This window comes from Nuphar pumila, chromosome 13 (assembly GCF_984573655.1).
Source record: "Nuphar pumila chromosome 13, dmNupPumi1.hap1.1, whole genome shotgun sequence".
Taxonomy (NCBI): Eukaryota; Viridiplantae; Streptophyta; class Magnoliopsida; order Nymphaeales; family Nymphaeaceae; genus Nuphar; species Nuphar pumila.
In genome coordinates this window covers 89003723-89018028 of record NC_143261.1, presented here as the reverse complement: position 1 = coordinate 89018028, position 14306 = coordinate 89003723, and the positions used below count along the sequence as shown (strand labels likewise).

The 14306-nt window shown below is 39.1% G+C and overlaps 1 protein-coding gene across 1 annotated transcript; it reads left to right on the top strand.

Moving 5' to 3' along the window:
* LOC149819075 (isoflavone reductase homolog) lies at positions 1-4691 on the top strand. The gene is made up of 4 exons (XM_089984512.1): positions 1-330; positions 1494-1734; positions 1859-2062; positions 4207-4691. The coding sequence occupies exons 1-4, from the start codon at positions 1-3 to the stop codon at positions 4368-4370; spliced, it is 939 nt and encodes a 312-aa protein (XP_089840638.1). The 3' UTR covers positions 4371-4691.
* The last annotated feature ends 9615 nt before the right edge of the window (positions 4692-14306 follow it).

The following is a 14306-nucleotide window of genomic DNA, read 5'->3' as shown; positions in this document are numbered from 1 at the left end:
ATGACACAAAGTAGAGTGTTGATTGTGGGTGGGACTGGGTACATCGGGAGGAGGTTGGTCAAGGCAAGCTTAGCCCTTGGCCACTCCACATACATTCTCCAGAGGCCTGAAATTGGTCTAGACATTGAAAAACTTCAAATTTTGCTGGACTTCAAACAGCAGGGAGCACATCTTGTAGAGGGATCATTTTCCGACCACCGGAGCCTCGTCGAGGCCGTAAAACTTGTTGACATCGTCATATGCGCGATCTCCGGAGTTCATTTCCGCAGCCACAACATTCTGCTTCAGCTGAAGCTGGTTGATGCCATCAAAGAAGCTGGCAACATCAAGGTATCCTATTGCTAACCTCAGGACAGGAGGAACAGTTAAAGCAACTCATAACCCAAATGTTGGCCGGCTTTTTGTAAATAGCTGATAAGTCAGGTGGTTTTTATGAATTAAACCCAAAAGTTTGGGAGTACTTGAAATTTTTTATTTTTAATAAAAATAAATTTCTAAAATTTTGTGGGTTCAGGTTTAGGATTCTATTTTCGTGACCTGAAAAAAAAAAAAACGAACCCAAACCCGAACCCAGTTATTAGTTATATGGGTAGGTCCAGGTCAACCCTGACCTGATCATTTGAGAGGCCTAGTTTTACCTTTCAATTTGTGAGCTGGGCGTACTTGACTACTTGGAGAAGCCCATGTCTTCACCGAACTTATCATTAAAAGTCACCCAAGATCTCAATCTCCCTAGCAGCTGCCAAGCAATTTGACAACCTAGATCCATGGAAGGATTTAGTGCAACACATGAGATTTTCTTTTTCATTTTTGGTAGATTTTTTCTTAAAAAAAATTCTTCATTTGGTTTGATGTGATAACTGGTAAGGGTGATCTTCATTTATATATCTAGTTTGTATGCAGATGATCTTAATTTTTATGTTGCTGTTTTTTTTTAAAGATTTAATTGATGGCATGTAGTCAATATAAATGATTAAAGTTACTAAAATTTATTGACGTATGATTATATTTTAATAATAGAAGTTTGCTGATAGATTAACGATATATAGGCCATATATATATATATATATATATATATATATATAGCTTATACACGATATTAGTGGCAAACCATAAGTTGCCGATATTTTAACTTGAGACCATGCAGGGGATGCAGGTTCAACTCACAAAGTTTGAAAAATATTTCAAAAATAGGTCATGAGGACACATATTTTTTCTTTTAAATTTTTAATAAATAAAAAACTAATTTTTATATTTAATATAATTTTTTTTTGAAATAATACTAAAAAGTAATAAAATTATTAAAAATAATAAAAAATTACAAAAATCAATGTCATGTCCGCTTGTATCACCCGGGACTCTTGTAGCCAAAAATGGCGTGTCCCTGTGACATAGGACATGGAATTGAACAGTAAGTTATTGTCATTTAGATTATGGATTGCAATATATCTTGGAAATTTTGACATTTTTTCATATGGGTTTTTTTTTTTCAGAGGTTCCTACCATCTGAATTTGGCATGTATCCTGCAAGGATGGGGCATGCCCTTCCACCTGGTAGGGAAACCTTTGATGAGAAGATGGTCATAAGAAGGGCAATCGAGGATGCTGCTATCCCACACACATACATATCTGCCAATTGCTTTGCTGGGTACATGGTTGGAGGGCTCTGCCAGCTCAAGAAGCTCTTGCCAGCTCGCGATCGCGTGTTCTTATATGGAGATGGCAATGTCAAAGGTATAGTTTTATTTTATTTTATTTTTGACGAGAACCGGTGAACCAGCTACAAGAATGCATTTTAGGATCTAGCATACCTCTTTTTATTAAGTTCTAAGAGTTTGTTTCGAACAATATGTTGCAGCAATATTCTTGGACGAGGATGACATTGCCACGTACACCATCAAGACAATTGAGGATCCCCGGACTCTAAACAAGACGTTGTATCTCCGGCCACCGGAAAACATCATTTCTCAAAGGGAAATGGTCGAGAAGTGGGAGAAACTCATCGGAAAACAACTAGAAAAGCTTTCCATCTCAGCTGAAGACTTCCTTGCTTCCATGGAAGGTAATTTTTACATTTTCATCCCTCAACGGATATCATCCTCAAACTTTGCCAATTAAAAATGCTACTAAGGAGAATGAAGCTTTCTTTCAAAGGCCATGAAAAGGAGTGCTTTTTGGTAGTAGGAAATTTTCCTAGATTAGGAGTTAGGACTGTTCAATACAACTCCATGCAGTATATATATATATATATATATATATATATATATATATATATATATAGAGAGAGAGAGAGAGAGAGAGAGATTGATACATGCTAAATGGGTTTTTCTGTCTTCGTGTTTTTTCTCAGTTCTGACCCCATAAATAAATGTGTTGAGCATGGTCGATTTACCAAAAATCCACACTTGGATCATGTGTTTTCAATGAAAAAAAATGATATTTTGAGCCTAAAATTTTTACAAAGATTTTAGACTATTGATTTTTCGAACCTTATAAAAACCCACCCATGTGTCGTTATCAAACACTTCAAGAGCTGATCTCTATAAAATCAAGTGCATAGATCACATCTGTATGGTCAGAATTTAAAAATAAAATGAAAAACCTAAAAAAACTCATTTAGCAAGTATCATTTAGCACCTACCCATTACTCTCTCTCTCTCTCTCTCTCTCTATATATATATATATATATATATATATATATATATATATATATATATATATATATATATATATATATATCGTTACCAATCTCACACTGACTGGCCTGTCGGTAAAATTCAAATCTTGCTCACTGGGGAATACACCCAGTTCCCCCTTGTATTTTAATGATTTCTCCAACAAACTTTGTAAAGGAACCTGCCCACTGTAACTCAATGTTGCTTTCATTTATTTTGACAGAAGATTTTAATGATTTGATTGATTTCTCCAACAAAACTTTTAAAGGGAACCTGCCCCCTGCAACTCAATGTTGCCTTCATTTATTTTGACAAAGGGAAGACTTTAATGAATACTTCAACAAAATTTGAAAAGGAAATTATGGCATTGTCCTTAAGCTGCAAGTCAAGAGCTTTTACATGTATTTCCGATGGCATCATTTACATTTTTTTTCTTTCTCTAATACGGGAAAAACCAATGTCGGGACTGCTAGCGGACCTTTTTTTTTATAGGCAAGCTGGGGTTAGACAGACCCCCACCAGTTATACAAGCTATCATTGGGTTTTGAACTTGCAACGTCCCAACACAAGGTGACGTGCAGTAACTGCTCCAAACAATGTCGCGACAGGAGATTTTTTTTTTTTTTTGAAAAAGCAAGCTAGGGTTAGGCAGACCCCTACCAGAACAACAGCCGTCACATGTGGCAGAGGGATTCTATCCTGGGCCTTCAGCTTGGCACGGACTCTGCCTACCACATGGGATAAGACTTGCCACGCTGAAAAGTTCTAAAAAGCTATAGTTGCCAATGACCGACCGCATAAAACCTCAAGCCCCCCCCTACCAAGTAGCTTACTGCTTTGGCTTTGCAGCAAGTAAATCACACCTTGGGCATTGAACTTGCAACATTATTAAGCTTATATAAACATTGTAAAGCCGACCCACCTAACCAAGTGTGCAATAATCTTAGTGAGCTTTCAATGGCACCAGGTGCCACTAGGCTTTTCAATAGGGGTGCACAACAAGCCTAGCTCGAGCTCAGCTCGAACTCGTTCGGGTTCAGGTAGATAAACGAGCCGAGCTTGATCAGGCAATCAAACTCGATTAGCCCGATTAAGCTCGGTGTGTTGAGTTATATAATGCACTCAATGTAGTATATGAATAATTTATGTTTGTAAAGTAAATAAATTACAAGACTTTGCTTAAATGAGTAAGGTGTTAAACCCTTTTATGAGGAGGTGGGTAGTTTGAAATCCACTGTTTTCACTACACTTTAAACTTTATTAAATAAAAAATGCTTGGCTCAAGCTCGAGCCGAGCTTGAATTGCAATTTCTTTTTATCTTCTGCTGAGCCAGCTTAAACTCGGCTAGTCTTTATTGGCTTATATTTTTTCTTGTTGGCCCCCAAGTCGCCATCTTCACAGCATCCCTTGTTTTTCAAAATAACCAATCTCATATTACAGCATAAAGTCTCAGAGTGGCGAAACTGCTTTAAAAAATTGTCATTTTCATTTGTGTTATTAATTGCAACTCTCTGTCATCATTTTTTGCAGGTGAAAGCTTCGGGCAACAGGCGGGCATGGGTCACTTTTACCACATTTTCTATGAGGGCTGCCTGACTACTTTCGAAATTGGAGATGAGGGAGAAGAAGCATTCAACTTGTACCCCCAAGTCCGATACACTCGTGTTGATGAATACTTGAAACGTTATGTCTGATCTAGGGATGCAAATGGATTGGATCCAACATAGAGGTTTTGTGATTTTTGGCTGTTCTGACCCGATCCAGATTCAACTCAGCTGTCACGGATCGGATCCGTTTGCATCTCCCACTCTTACAGTTTGAGATTGGACTCTTTACAGGCACCATGGACTTGAGTTATTTTGAGTACCTGGTTTCACCAGTAATATATAGTTGGTCACTTTGATTTTCCTATGATTATATATGGTGCTATGGTAATAAACCGCTAGTGGTTTGCCTAACCCCAGCTTTCACTACTAGGAAACAAAAAATGGTTATATATGGTACTATTGGTCTCCTATTCTTTTGTGATATCCATTGTTCTATTTTGGTTTTCTATTATGTGCATGTATGGTTCGATTCCCACCGAGTGTATGGGTGTTGGATTTGGCTCAAAACTTTTCCTAAGTTTCTTATGTATTTTTTCTAAGTTTATTGGTTTCTTGTCTTTCCTATAAGTTTAATCTCATATTAAAAGTTGTAGGAACTTTTCTTGGCCTTATAGAGAGGGGGTGGTGCTTTAAAGGGCAAGCCCTTCAAGGGCATTAGATCTTGGGTTTGTGCATCTCTTGGATATCTTTTTAATAATTGAGATGATTTTAATCCTCACATTTAAAATTGACCTTTGACCAAACCTTAAAACTATCATTGACTTTGCATCGAATCTTCATTGAATCTTTCTGGACCTTATCTGAATCTGTTAGATCATGCTCAATATTTTTATATGAGGAATTAATGGTCTTAACGATCCACTAGCCACCCCCTACCTTGATCGTTGACTATTGACCCGATCTTGGATGTTTGTGACCTTGCCAGAGTTATTTTAGACCATACTCACACCCTTTTGGTCATATTGTGGTACTCATTTTGGGCTAGCCATTTGGGCACTTATGACTAGCCAATTGGCCAACTTAGGCTCATTAAAGCTAGTCGTTTGGACCCATTCAAGACTCCTTTATATTTTTTATCGGTAACCTGGGGGCTAGGCCTATATAAACCCCAATCCTCTTTCACTTCTCTCATCTCTCGCCTCTTTTCTCTCCTTCCCTCTCTCCTATAAGCTTCGCTCTACTCTCTCTTCTTTCAAAGTTCTTTTGAGATCCATATCTGGTTGTAGTTTGGATCTATACTTAATATCTATATTTGATTACAGTCCAGATCAGTATCTAAGATCTAGATCCAGTTGCAGTTTGGATCTATACCTAAGATTTATAGTCATTTGCATACAAGATTCGTACCCATATATGAACTCAGGATCCATAGCCAATTCTAGCCTAGATTATCCTATCCTAGTTAAAAGGTTGTTAAAAGTAGTTTATGTTGAGGTTATCGGTCTCACCCAGTGCAAGGGGTACGTCAATTTTTTCACCTTCAAAAACTTGATTGTATCCTTATATAGTGATGCCGGTCCTCTTGTTATGCAGCCGCTGTGAGTGCCGGTTTGATGAGTCTTCTTTTGTTTGCTTTTGCTTTTCTCGCAGATAGATGATAGATAATGAAGGCGATTTCATTATTGTATATACGCTTTACTGCAACCTGCAGGCTCTTGTTTTTGTCTCGCTTGTTGCGATTTACAAAACGTTACGTGATGACACAAAGCTTCTATAACAAACCCGCATTCACATTCAATCTCTGTGGCTCTCGGTCCGTTCTGAGCCGGACCGTCCCCGTTCTCTCCCCCCGTCGCCGAGCAGGCTCTTGCGTACTGTCGAGCTTGTGAGCCTTTCTGTACGAACTGTAAATGGCAACTCGTACTGTCGAGCGTACCCTGGGGGTTGGGTCCGCTTACCGGCCTCTACGTGACGTTAGGTGGGAAAGATTATGCTATATGGATGGCGACGTACGAACCAGTTTGCTGACTATTTGGCATCAAACTCGTGTCGGGTCCATCCACCCCAAAAATGTGTAAGGAGCAGGCGACAGCTCCCCCAGTCCAAGTAGGAAACAGGTTCCATCTGGTACCCATCACTGTCACTTTTTCTTACGGGTGTCAACAGGTCAGGTTTGGTTCGGATCCAAGTGGAATCAGACCTAAATCTATTTTGAGATGATGATAATGGGTCTGGACTCTGGTCTTAATCGAAACTCTGGTTGGGCTTGGGTGTGGTATGAAATTTCACAAACCATGCCCAGCTCCATATATTAATCAACCTTTAAGGTCTAACCCGGATTCTAATCTGTCCTTATTTATCACCCTACCCAGACCCGGTGCAAGCCGGGTTCAGGTCAAACCCAACCCATCTACTCTTCCCCAATTTTTTGGTCAGAAGCACTTTTCAAAACTGCGGATTTATGGGGGAACTTTGTTTGATGGTGCACGTGGACCTCACAAAAAACTGAACATTTTTCTAGGGGGGAGAAAAATTCGGTGCCATCAAACAAGCCCTGAAGTGGGCCATCTGGTGTGTAAAATAAGTGGGCGACATTCGGTCTTCCTAACCCCAGCTTGCCTTTCAAAATAAATAAATAAATAAATAAATTGGGCCACATTCGCTCTTAGATCATCCATGGATAATCTACAAGATAGAAGTCTAACAACAATTGTTGTTATAAATTGGTTTCTGAACAGAATTGATTTTCAAAAAGATTCCGTGAATTGATCGATTCTGACTCAAATTGAATCAGTTGATTTATTTTTTTAATTTTTCAAAAAATCATTAACAATTGAGAAAATAAACATTAAAAAAAGACCAATTCAATCCGGACTTGGACCGATTTAGCTGATTCTGGATTGAATTAGGCTGATTTTTTTATGTTGGTAATTGATTTAGGGCTGATTCAATTCGAACAGTTTTTTTGTTTGTTTTAAATGGGGTTAGCAGACCCCCGCTAGTTTTTATTTAACGTACCACTGGGGTTTGAACCTGAAACGCCCCACCACAAGGAAACGTGCACTGACAGCTCCTACCAACCACGCGGAGCCCGTTGGTATTCAATTAGAACACTTTAAAACGAGAAACAGGCACACTTTCAGCAAAGTTTTCACTGCCCCCAAGTTTTTAAGGTGTACCCTCTTAGTGGACATCTTCCATCGTCAACCTAAGACTGTATTATCTATATATTATTAATAAAAAATTTCTCAGAAATAAAATAAAATTGACTGATTCACACTAGTTCGATTCGATTCGATTCGATTCTGGTAAGATTACTAAGAACTACTTCAAAAAAAAAAAAAAAACTCAGGAACCTTTTTATGAAAGTTATTTACAAAAACTATACTCAGTTTTTTCAAGTCTGGATCGGGTGCAATATGATTTGCTCAAAAGTTGTGCATTAAGCACCCGATCGCCCTCTATCAGGTCTTGGGCTCCACACCTGACAGGCCTGTCCCCAAAATGGAGGGTGATCAGGTGCTTAATGCACAAATATTTGTTGTGCAATCATATTGCACCTGATCTTTTCACTGACCCCCACCTGTTTTTATCTTTTCTTGTACAAAAATGCATACCCTCTATAAATGTCTCGCTTCTAACCACGGTTGCCGGTTAACAACATTTGAACCATACCAATTCTATTCATTTATTTTATTTTTACTCTATCTCTGTCTCTTTATCAATGGGTTGAATATCCAACCTATCGAGGTGAATTCCTACCCATGAAAATTTAAACGTGTCCTGCTTATTACTTGGGTCAGATCTGGGTCGACCAAAAAATACTTGGGTCTACCTAACCCCAGCTTGCCTTTCAAAAAAACAAAAGTACTTGGGTCTACCTAACCCCAGCTTGCCTTTCAAAAACAAAAGTACTTGGGTCTGCATTTTGATGCCTATACACGGAATTGAGTTGTCATATCATCAACACAAACCTGGCCTGCGACTAAGCTACAAACAGGATGGATATGGCTATGATTAAATTGATAAGATGCTAAATCCAACAAGGACCTAACCTGATTTGTCTAAGAATCAATTATACAATATCTGGATTTATCAATGTGAACCAAATCCTTATCAAACCTTGCATATATCCTGACCTCCAAGAAGGGGTGCAAATGGAGTGGCCTTGACAGGATATGCCTATTTTAGGTTTGATTTACGTTATTTTTTTATACAAACACTTAAATAAGATTCAAATGTGTACTAGGATCAAGATCATAATCATTGACCAGACTGTTAGCAGAATTGGATCGGTACGTTATGTCAAATCCATACTTACATCCGGATCAATCCAATCCATTTGATTTTTCTTAGTCTTTTTTCACCTATACGTTGGACCTGGATTCAAGGCATACTTGCTAGATGTCATTTGGGCCAAACTCAGATTTGGATCCATTAGATATATTTTGGATTGGAGTTTAGATCAACTATGGTGACACCCGTTTCTGATCTGTTTGCATCTCTATCTACCAGTGGGCATGAGCAATGGTGGTTCGTGTAATGTGTGGAATGAAGATGGTTGTATTTAGGGGTGTCAATGGTCGGGTTGTTGGATCCTGGATTTAGATCTAGTGTGGCCATAGGGTCTCACACACATGGAATCCGATGTGCCACAATTGATGGACTCATTGAATGCAGTTATGGGCGGTTATAGTGGTAGAATAACCATGGACTGGTTAGGGAGGTGGTTACTAATGTATCAAATATATATTAATACGGGGGAAACAACTACCCAAGGGAGGCATACATAACACCCTTGCCCTGCATACAGTAGGGTGATATTCGGCAGAATGAACCCCCTTGAAGCATGTAGTTTTCCTGCTCTCCCATCTCTCCTCCCTCTCTGTTCTATTTTCAGGTATCCGATGCTCCACCCTCTTTGTGCACAACTCGGTGCAAGATTCTTCATGATATCATTGAGGGTGTGCAGGCGTTGCAATGGACTCGACCTTCACTCGAACCGAAGTCATCAAAAGTGTGGATTCCGTGGACTAAGGCTCAAATCAAGAAGGTTGCATTGAACTCACTCCGCAAGGTTTGCGGGGTTTTTTTGCAGATGTTGTTCAACGTCGGAGATGGTGATAGCAGCGTAGAGAGCCATGTCCACCGTATCAGGCGGTGATGCACCTCCACCGAATAGCCATGCTAAGCAGCAGAAGGAGGCAACTATAGGTTGATATCGTTCTTCCATGAAAAGGATGTACCCAGCGCAACTATCGAAGAGAGATGGTTGGCGAGACCAGCAGTGTAAATAAATTGAGTACAGCCAAAAATAGGGCACCTCTCGTCAGAAAAAAAAAAAGATTAGTACCCTGGTTATTCAATCTTTTTGTTGCCAGAAAATTGTATTCCGACCACACTGGGAAACACAGTTGGATCTAAGGGCACGATAAAAAAAAAAAAAATCATCAGAACCATCATACCTTTGGGGAAACATTCGTAGGGAAAACCCCTTTTTGGAATGCCTCTGTCGAACGACCTGTCTCACTGGTCGTCTAGTGACCCTCTGATGCGACAGAACCCTGATCCTCTAGTTGCAGCAGGATCTGATCCAACTGAGCAGCGACTCGGGGTGGACTGAGCCCTTGTGGAAAGACCATCTCGCTAGACGAGTCTCGTCGGTCGTCTAAGCCCAGCAGCCCTCCTACTGTTGGCGTAAGAGTTTGCAGAGAGGGGTCAAAGCCTTCCTCAATCGGTCGGTTGGGCCCGACGATCAGCTGGACCTTTACGCCGGAGGAAGAAGCAAGAGAGGCAGATTACTACCCCCTCTGTTGGACCCGTAGACACCCATTTTTTTTTTCAAGATGCACAAAATACTAACATCTTTAAAAGAATTAAGCTGTAGGTTGAAGTTCACAAAGAGGACAACATGAGAAAACCAAAAAATCCATTGGACGTCATCCAAACAACTTTCTCAGTTCAACCATTCAACCCTGGATGGCTACTCTAGTTCAGCTGTCCAGCCGAACTAATATGTTTCTTGTGCCTTCCAGACAACTATCTCAGTTCAACAGTCCGACCCTACACGACTACTCCAGTTCAGTCGTCCAGTCTAATCTATTCGACATTTGGTTTATCCTAACTCTATAGGACGACCAAACCTGTTTAGCCGTCCAGCTCTGGATGAACAAACTTGTTTAGTCATCCAATCAATTCAAGGAAATGAGGCATATTTGCCTCATCTTCAACCACTTTTGCATGATTTTGAGAGAATATTCTTCTTAGATAAACTTTCTCCTGAGAAGGACTCCGTCCAGTTAACCTCATCTTTTAGCCAAAATGAGTATGGATCCATTTGGACCAGATATGAACCCAAAGAATTTCATGATCCAGATATGTTTTGAATGCCTACAAATAGGGCGCCGCCCTTACGATCAGGGATCTGAACTGGAGACGTATGAGCACTAACACAATAGAGAACGAATCCGAGCTTTGTCATTCATTCTCTCTAAATATCCTACTTGCGTGGGAGTGTTGTCAGAACTATTGCAAAAAGCTACCATATCTCACGTGGAGGTGTTAACAGACAAAAGGGGGCTTAAGCAATAAAATAGACCATTGAGACCGAAAATGGTACTTCCAAGTTTAGTTCATGTATATTTTTTTATTTATTCAATCATTATTAGCTTAGAATAGATACTTACATATATTTTTTTGTTTTATTTGGATAACCCAGTCATGTGATTCATGGTATGATTTCGAAAAACCTATCTTGGCTTTACCTTCCCTTTAGAAAAGGACAACGGAGATTTGAACGATGCCCCATATCTATTAAAAAAAGTTTTTAGTGATTAAAGGTAAGTCTCAAAATTTTTTATCAACAGATTGTGGCGATCATGATGGGCCGCCGTAGTTTTTTTTAATTTTGTAATTAGAATTGCATTTTAGATTTTAGTTTTATGTCTGGATGGAAACCAGGTTTCGTGATCCCATATTTAGCCGTCTGCCAGCTCTACCGTGTGCAGAGTCTGCCTTTTATTTTTTTCAGAGTTGTCTCTGCCTCCAGCCTCAATTTTATTTTTAGTCTTAGCCGTCCCAACCCTTTGAGCCTCTTTCTCCAGACAGAGCCATCTGTGGACTTTGCCAAGTTCTTCGTGCATTTTTCCAAGCTCAACCGCCCAAGCTTAGAGGTCTCCATTGTAGTCTGAGGGTTTGTCTTCTTTCCATAAAGTTTTTTGATCTGTTGGACAACTAAATTAGGTTTAGCCATCCATCTTGCTTTTTTCGCAGAGTTGGTCATCTGAGGCCCTGACTCTACTGTCTTTGATAGGTTTGGCTATCCATCCAGACTTTGTTTCTGACAGATTTGGTCGTTCGACCAAAATCTGTTTTTTTTTTTTCTTTTCTGTCTCTGTAGATTGCTAGAGACATGTCCTGCAGATCCAGACTTAACCGTCTTGGCCCTACGACCTCATTGTAGATTTGGTTGTTTAGACCTTGCAAGTTTTCCGCATAGTTGGTCATCTAGGCCCTATAACCCTTCGATCTTTGGCCATCCAGGGTCTTTTTCTATTTTAGTCATCCGACCCAGTTTGGTCAAATGACTCTATTTTGCTGTCTGGTTGTCTGGCTAGGTTCAGTCATATAAACCTTGGTCGTTTCAGTTCTACCATTCAGGCAGTGTCATCTCGATCGATTTGGTCGTCCGAGACTCTATCATCCCGAACCTTTCTTCTGTCTGCCGGCTCTTCTGCACAACTATCAGATTTTCTCACTATCACCATATTTTGTTTTTATCTTAGGGTTTTAGTTAGTTGCTTTTTATTTTTTATTTTTTACGAATATAGACCTTTTTGCATTAGTTTCATACATAAATATTAGGCTAGGTTTTATTATTTTAGAAACCATTACTGGAGAAGTTGCATGACATTTAGAAATTAAAAAACATAACCTTCAACAATTTTAGGATATTATGTGAACACCATATTTTTTCAATTGTGTGCTTCTTGCATTTTCCTATTCTCTTTTTTTTAGGATTAAAACCCTTTTTTTGTTTTGGATTTTCAACTCTCTCTTTCATACAATTTGAATCTTTAGATCCCCCACCTGTACCTTTACATTGTTAGCCTGAGTATATTGGTGATGGTACCATTCAGAGCCGAAATATCCATGCAAATACTCTTAAGTTGTTAGCTTGAGTACATCAGGTATTAGATTCGAAAGGAAACCCTATCCTAGAACCCAAAGAAACCTCACAGATCCGTGAAGTGCTTTTTTAGGAGACTTAGGATATTGATCTGGTTGCAAAATCTATTTTACTTGTTTGGGCTTCTTTGAATCACTTGTTTGGGATATCATGAATACCTGATCTCTGACCAAAAAGACCAATCCCCTAACTATTTCGGAGGAACCACCATAAGAAAATCCCACTTATGAGATGCCACATCACTTGTTGGGACCCATGCATGAGATGTTACATCAAATGTTTCCAAATTTTGCCTACGATGTGAATTCAGATGAAGAAACCCACACTGATGTCCCTAAAGAGCTCGAAGATGCTCGAAGAAAAGGAAAAGGTTCAGCACAATCAAAATCTAGCTCTCGTCGGTACTCCCGAGTTTCTTGTAACATTCCTCTAATAGATTATGAGACAGATGGCTCCAACACAAACGAGTCAGTCAGGAAATGAGTCCACAGAACTTCCTATTTCAGACCCCCAACCAAGGAGAGTGATGAGCTGACATAGATGAGACATCAAATGAGGAAAATAGAGAAAAGGACAAGAGAATTGTAGGAAAGAGAAGAATACCAATAGGCCCAATAGGAGTTTGAAGAGAAAAGGGATAGACACACACGAGAATAAGAGTATTGGGGCAAATCCCAAGTGTCTGACTGGGAGAAGAGAGCTCACAGACACTGAGTAACCTGCCTGATCCACACTAGATCCTCATAGTCAGATAGAAAAATAAAATCCCTGAAGAGATGCAGAGATTCTGAAGGAGGGAAGAGAGGAGAAGGCAAATAGGAAGGAAAAGGGATGAGAGAGGGAGAAGAAAAAAAATCGTAGTGGAGGGGTGAAAGCGATCTGATGCAAGAAGGGTGGAGGGGTGAAGGCAATCAAGGAGAAGAGGACCCTCGTGGTTTTATAATGGGAAACCATTATGGCTTTTACAATAGGGGTCCCCTATATTTTTCAAAATTTTCAAAAGAAGCTTTTCAAAAAAAGAGTTTTTCAAAAAGGGTTTTTGGTTAAGAAAAGGGAATAAGCTATTTTTTCTAATTTTTTGAAAGAAAACCCCGAAAGCATAAGAGAAATATGAGAACTTTTAACAAGCGGGACCCAAATGAGATTATTAAAAGGTAAAATATTTGTTTTTGAAATATTTCAAGATTTTCTAAAATGAGGTTTTTGAGAAAACACTGGGTTAATTTCAGAACTAGGATTTCAAAATGGCTCTGGGTTCGAGATTTTTGGTAAAACATTAGAATTTGAATTTTAAATTGAGATTGGACCCTGAATTGAGAAAAACCTCTGAAAAAATATGAAGAATTTGATTTTTTTGATTTTTTGAAAAATAAGAGATTCAGGATCAGAATTGGATCTGGATATCCGATTTGGATCATAAATTGGTCAGAAATAAAAAATGAATCTGGATTCCAATGAATCCGAGAAATGAATGAATTTTTTATCAAAAGCTGACCCGATTATTCAGAAGATGTGAGGTCAGGGGCAAAAAAGAAATTTTTAGATTTTTTTAAAAATTTGAAGTGTTCACAGTGACTTAATGAGCTTGGCTCTTTATAAGGTACACCCAAAGTGGAGTCACTAACACCCAAGTCCACCAATTAAAGGCACCCAATGTTGAAAATTTGCTTCACTTAGTGGGTCATGATACAGGTGAGTAGAATCATGTTTTAGATTATTGGTAATTAGATCCAGTGTGGTCATAGTGGCTTACAATGAAATTCAAAGAGCCACTCCTAACTCACCAGAAAATCAAAACTTATGCATTGAAAATGCATTAAATATATTAAATTCAAGATGTAAAAGGCTACACCAAGGGAGGTTAAATTGCCCATACGTTCAGTCAGTAGTACGAG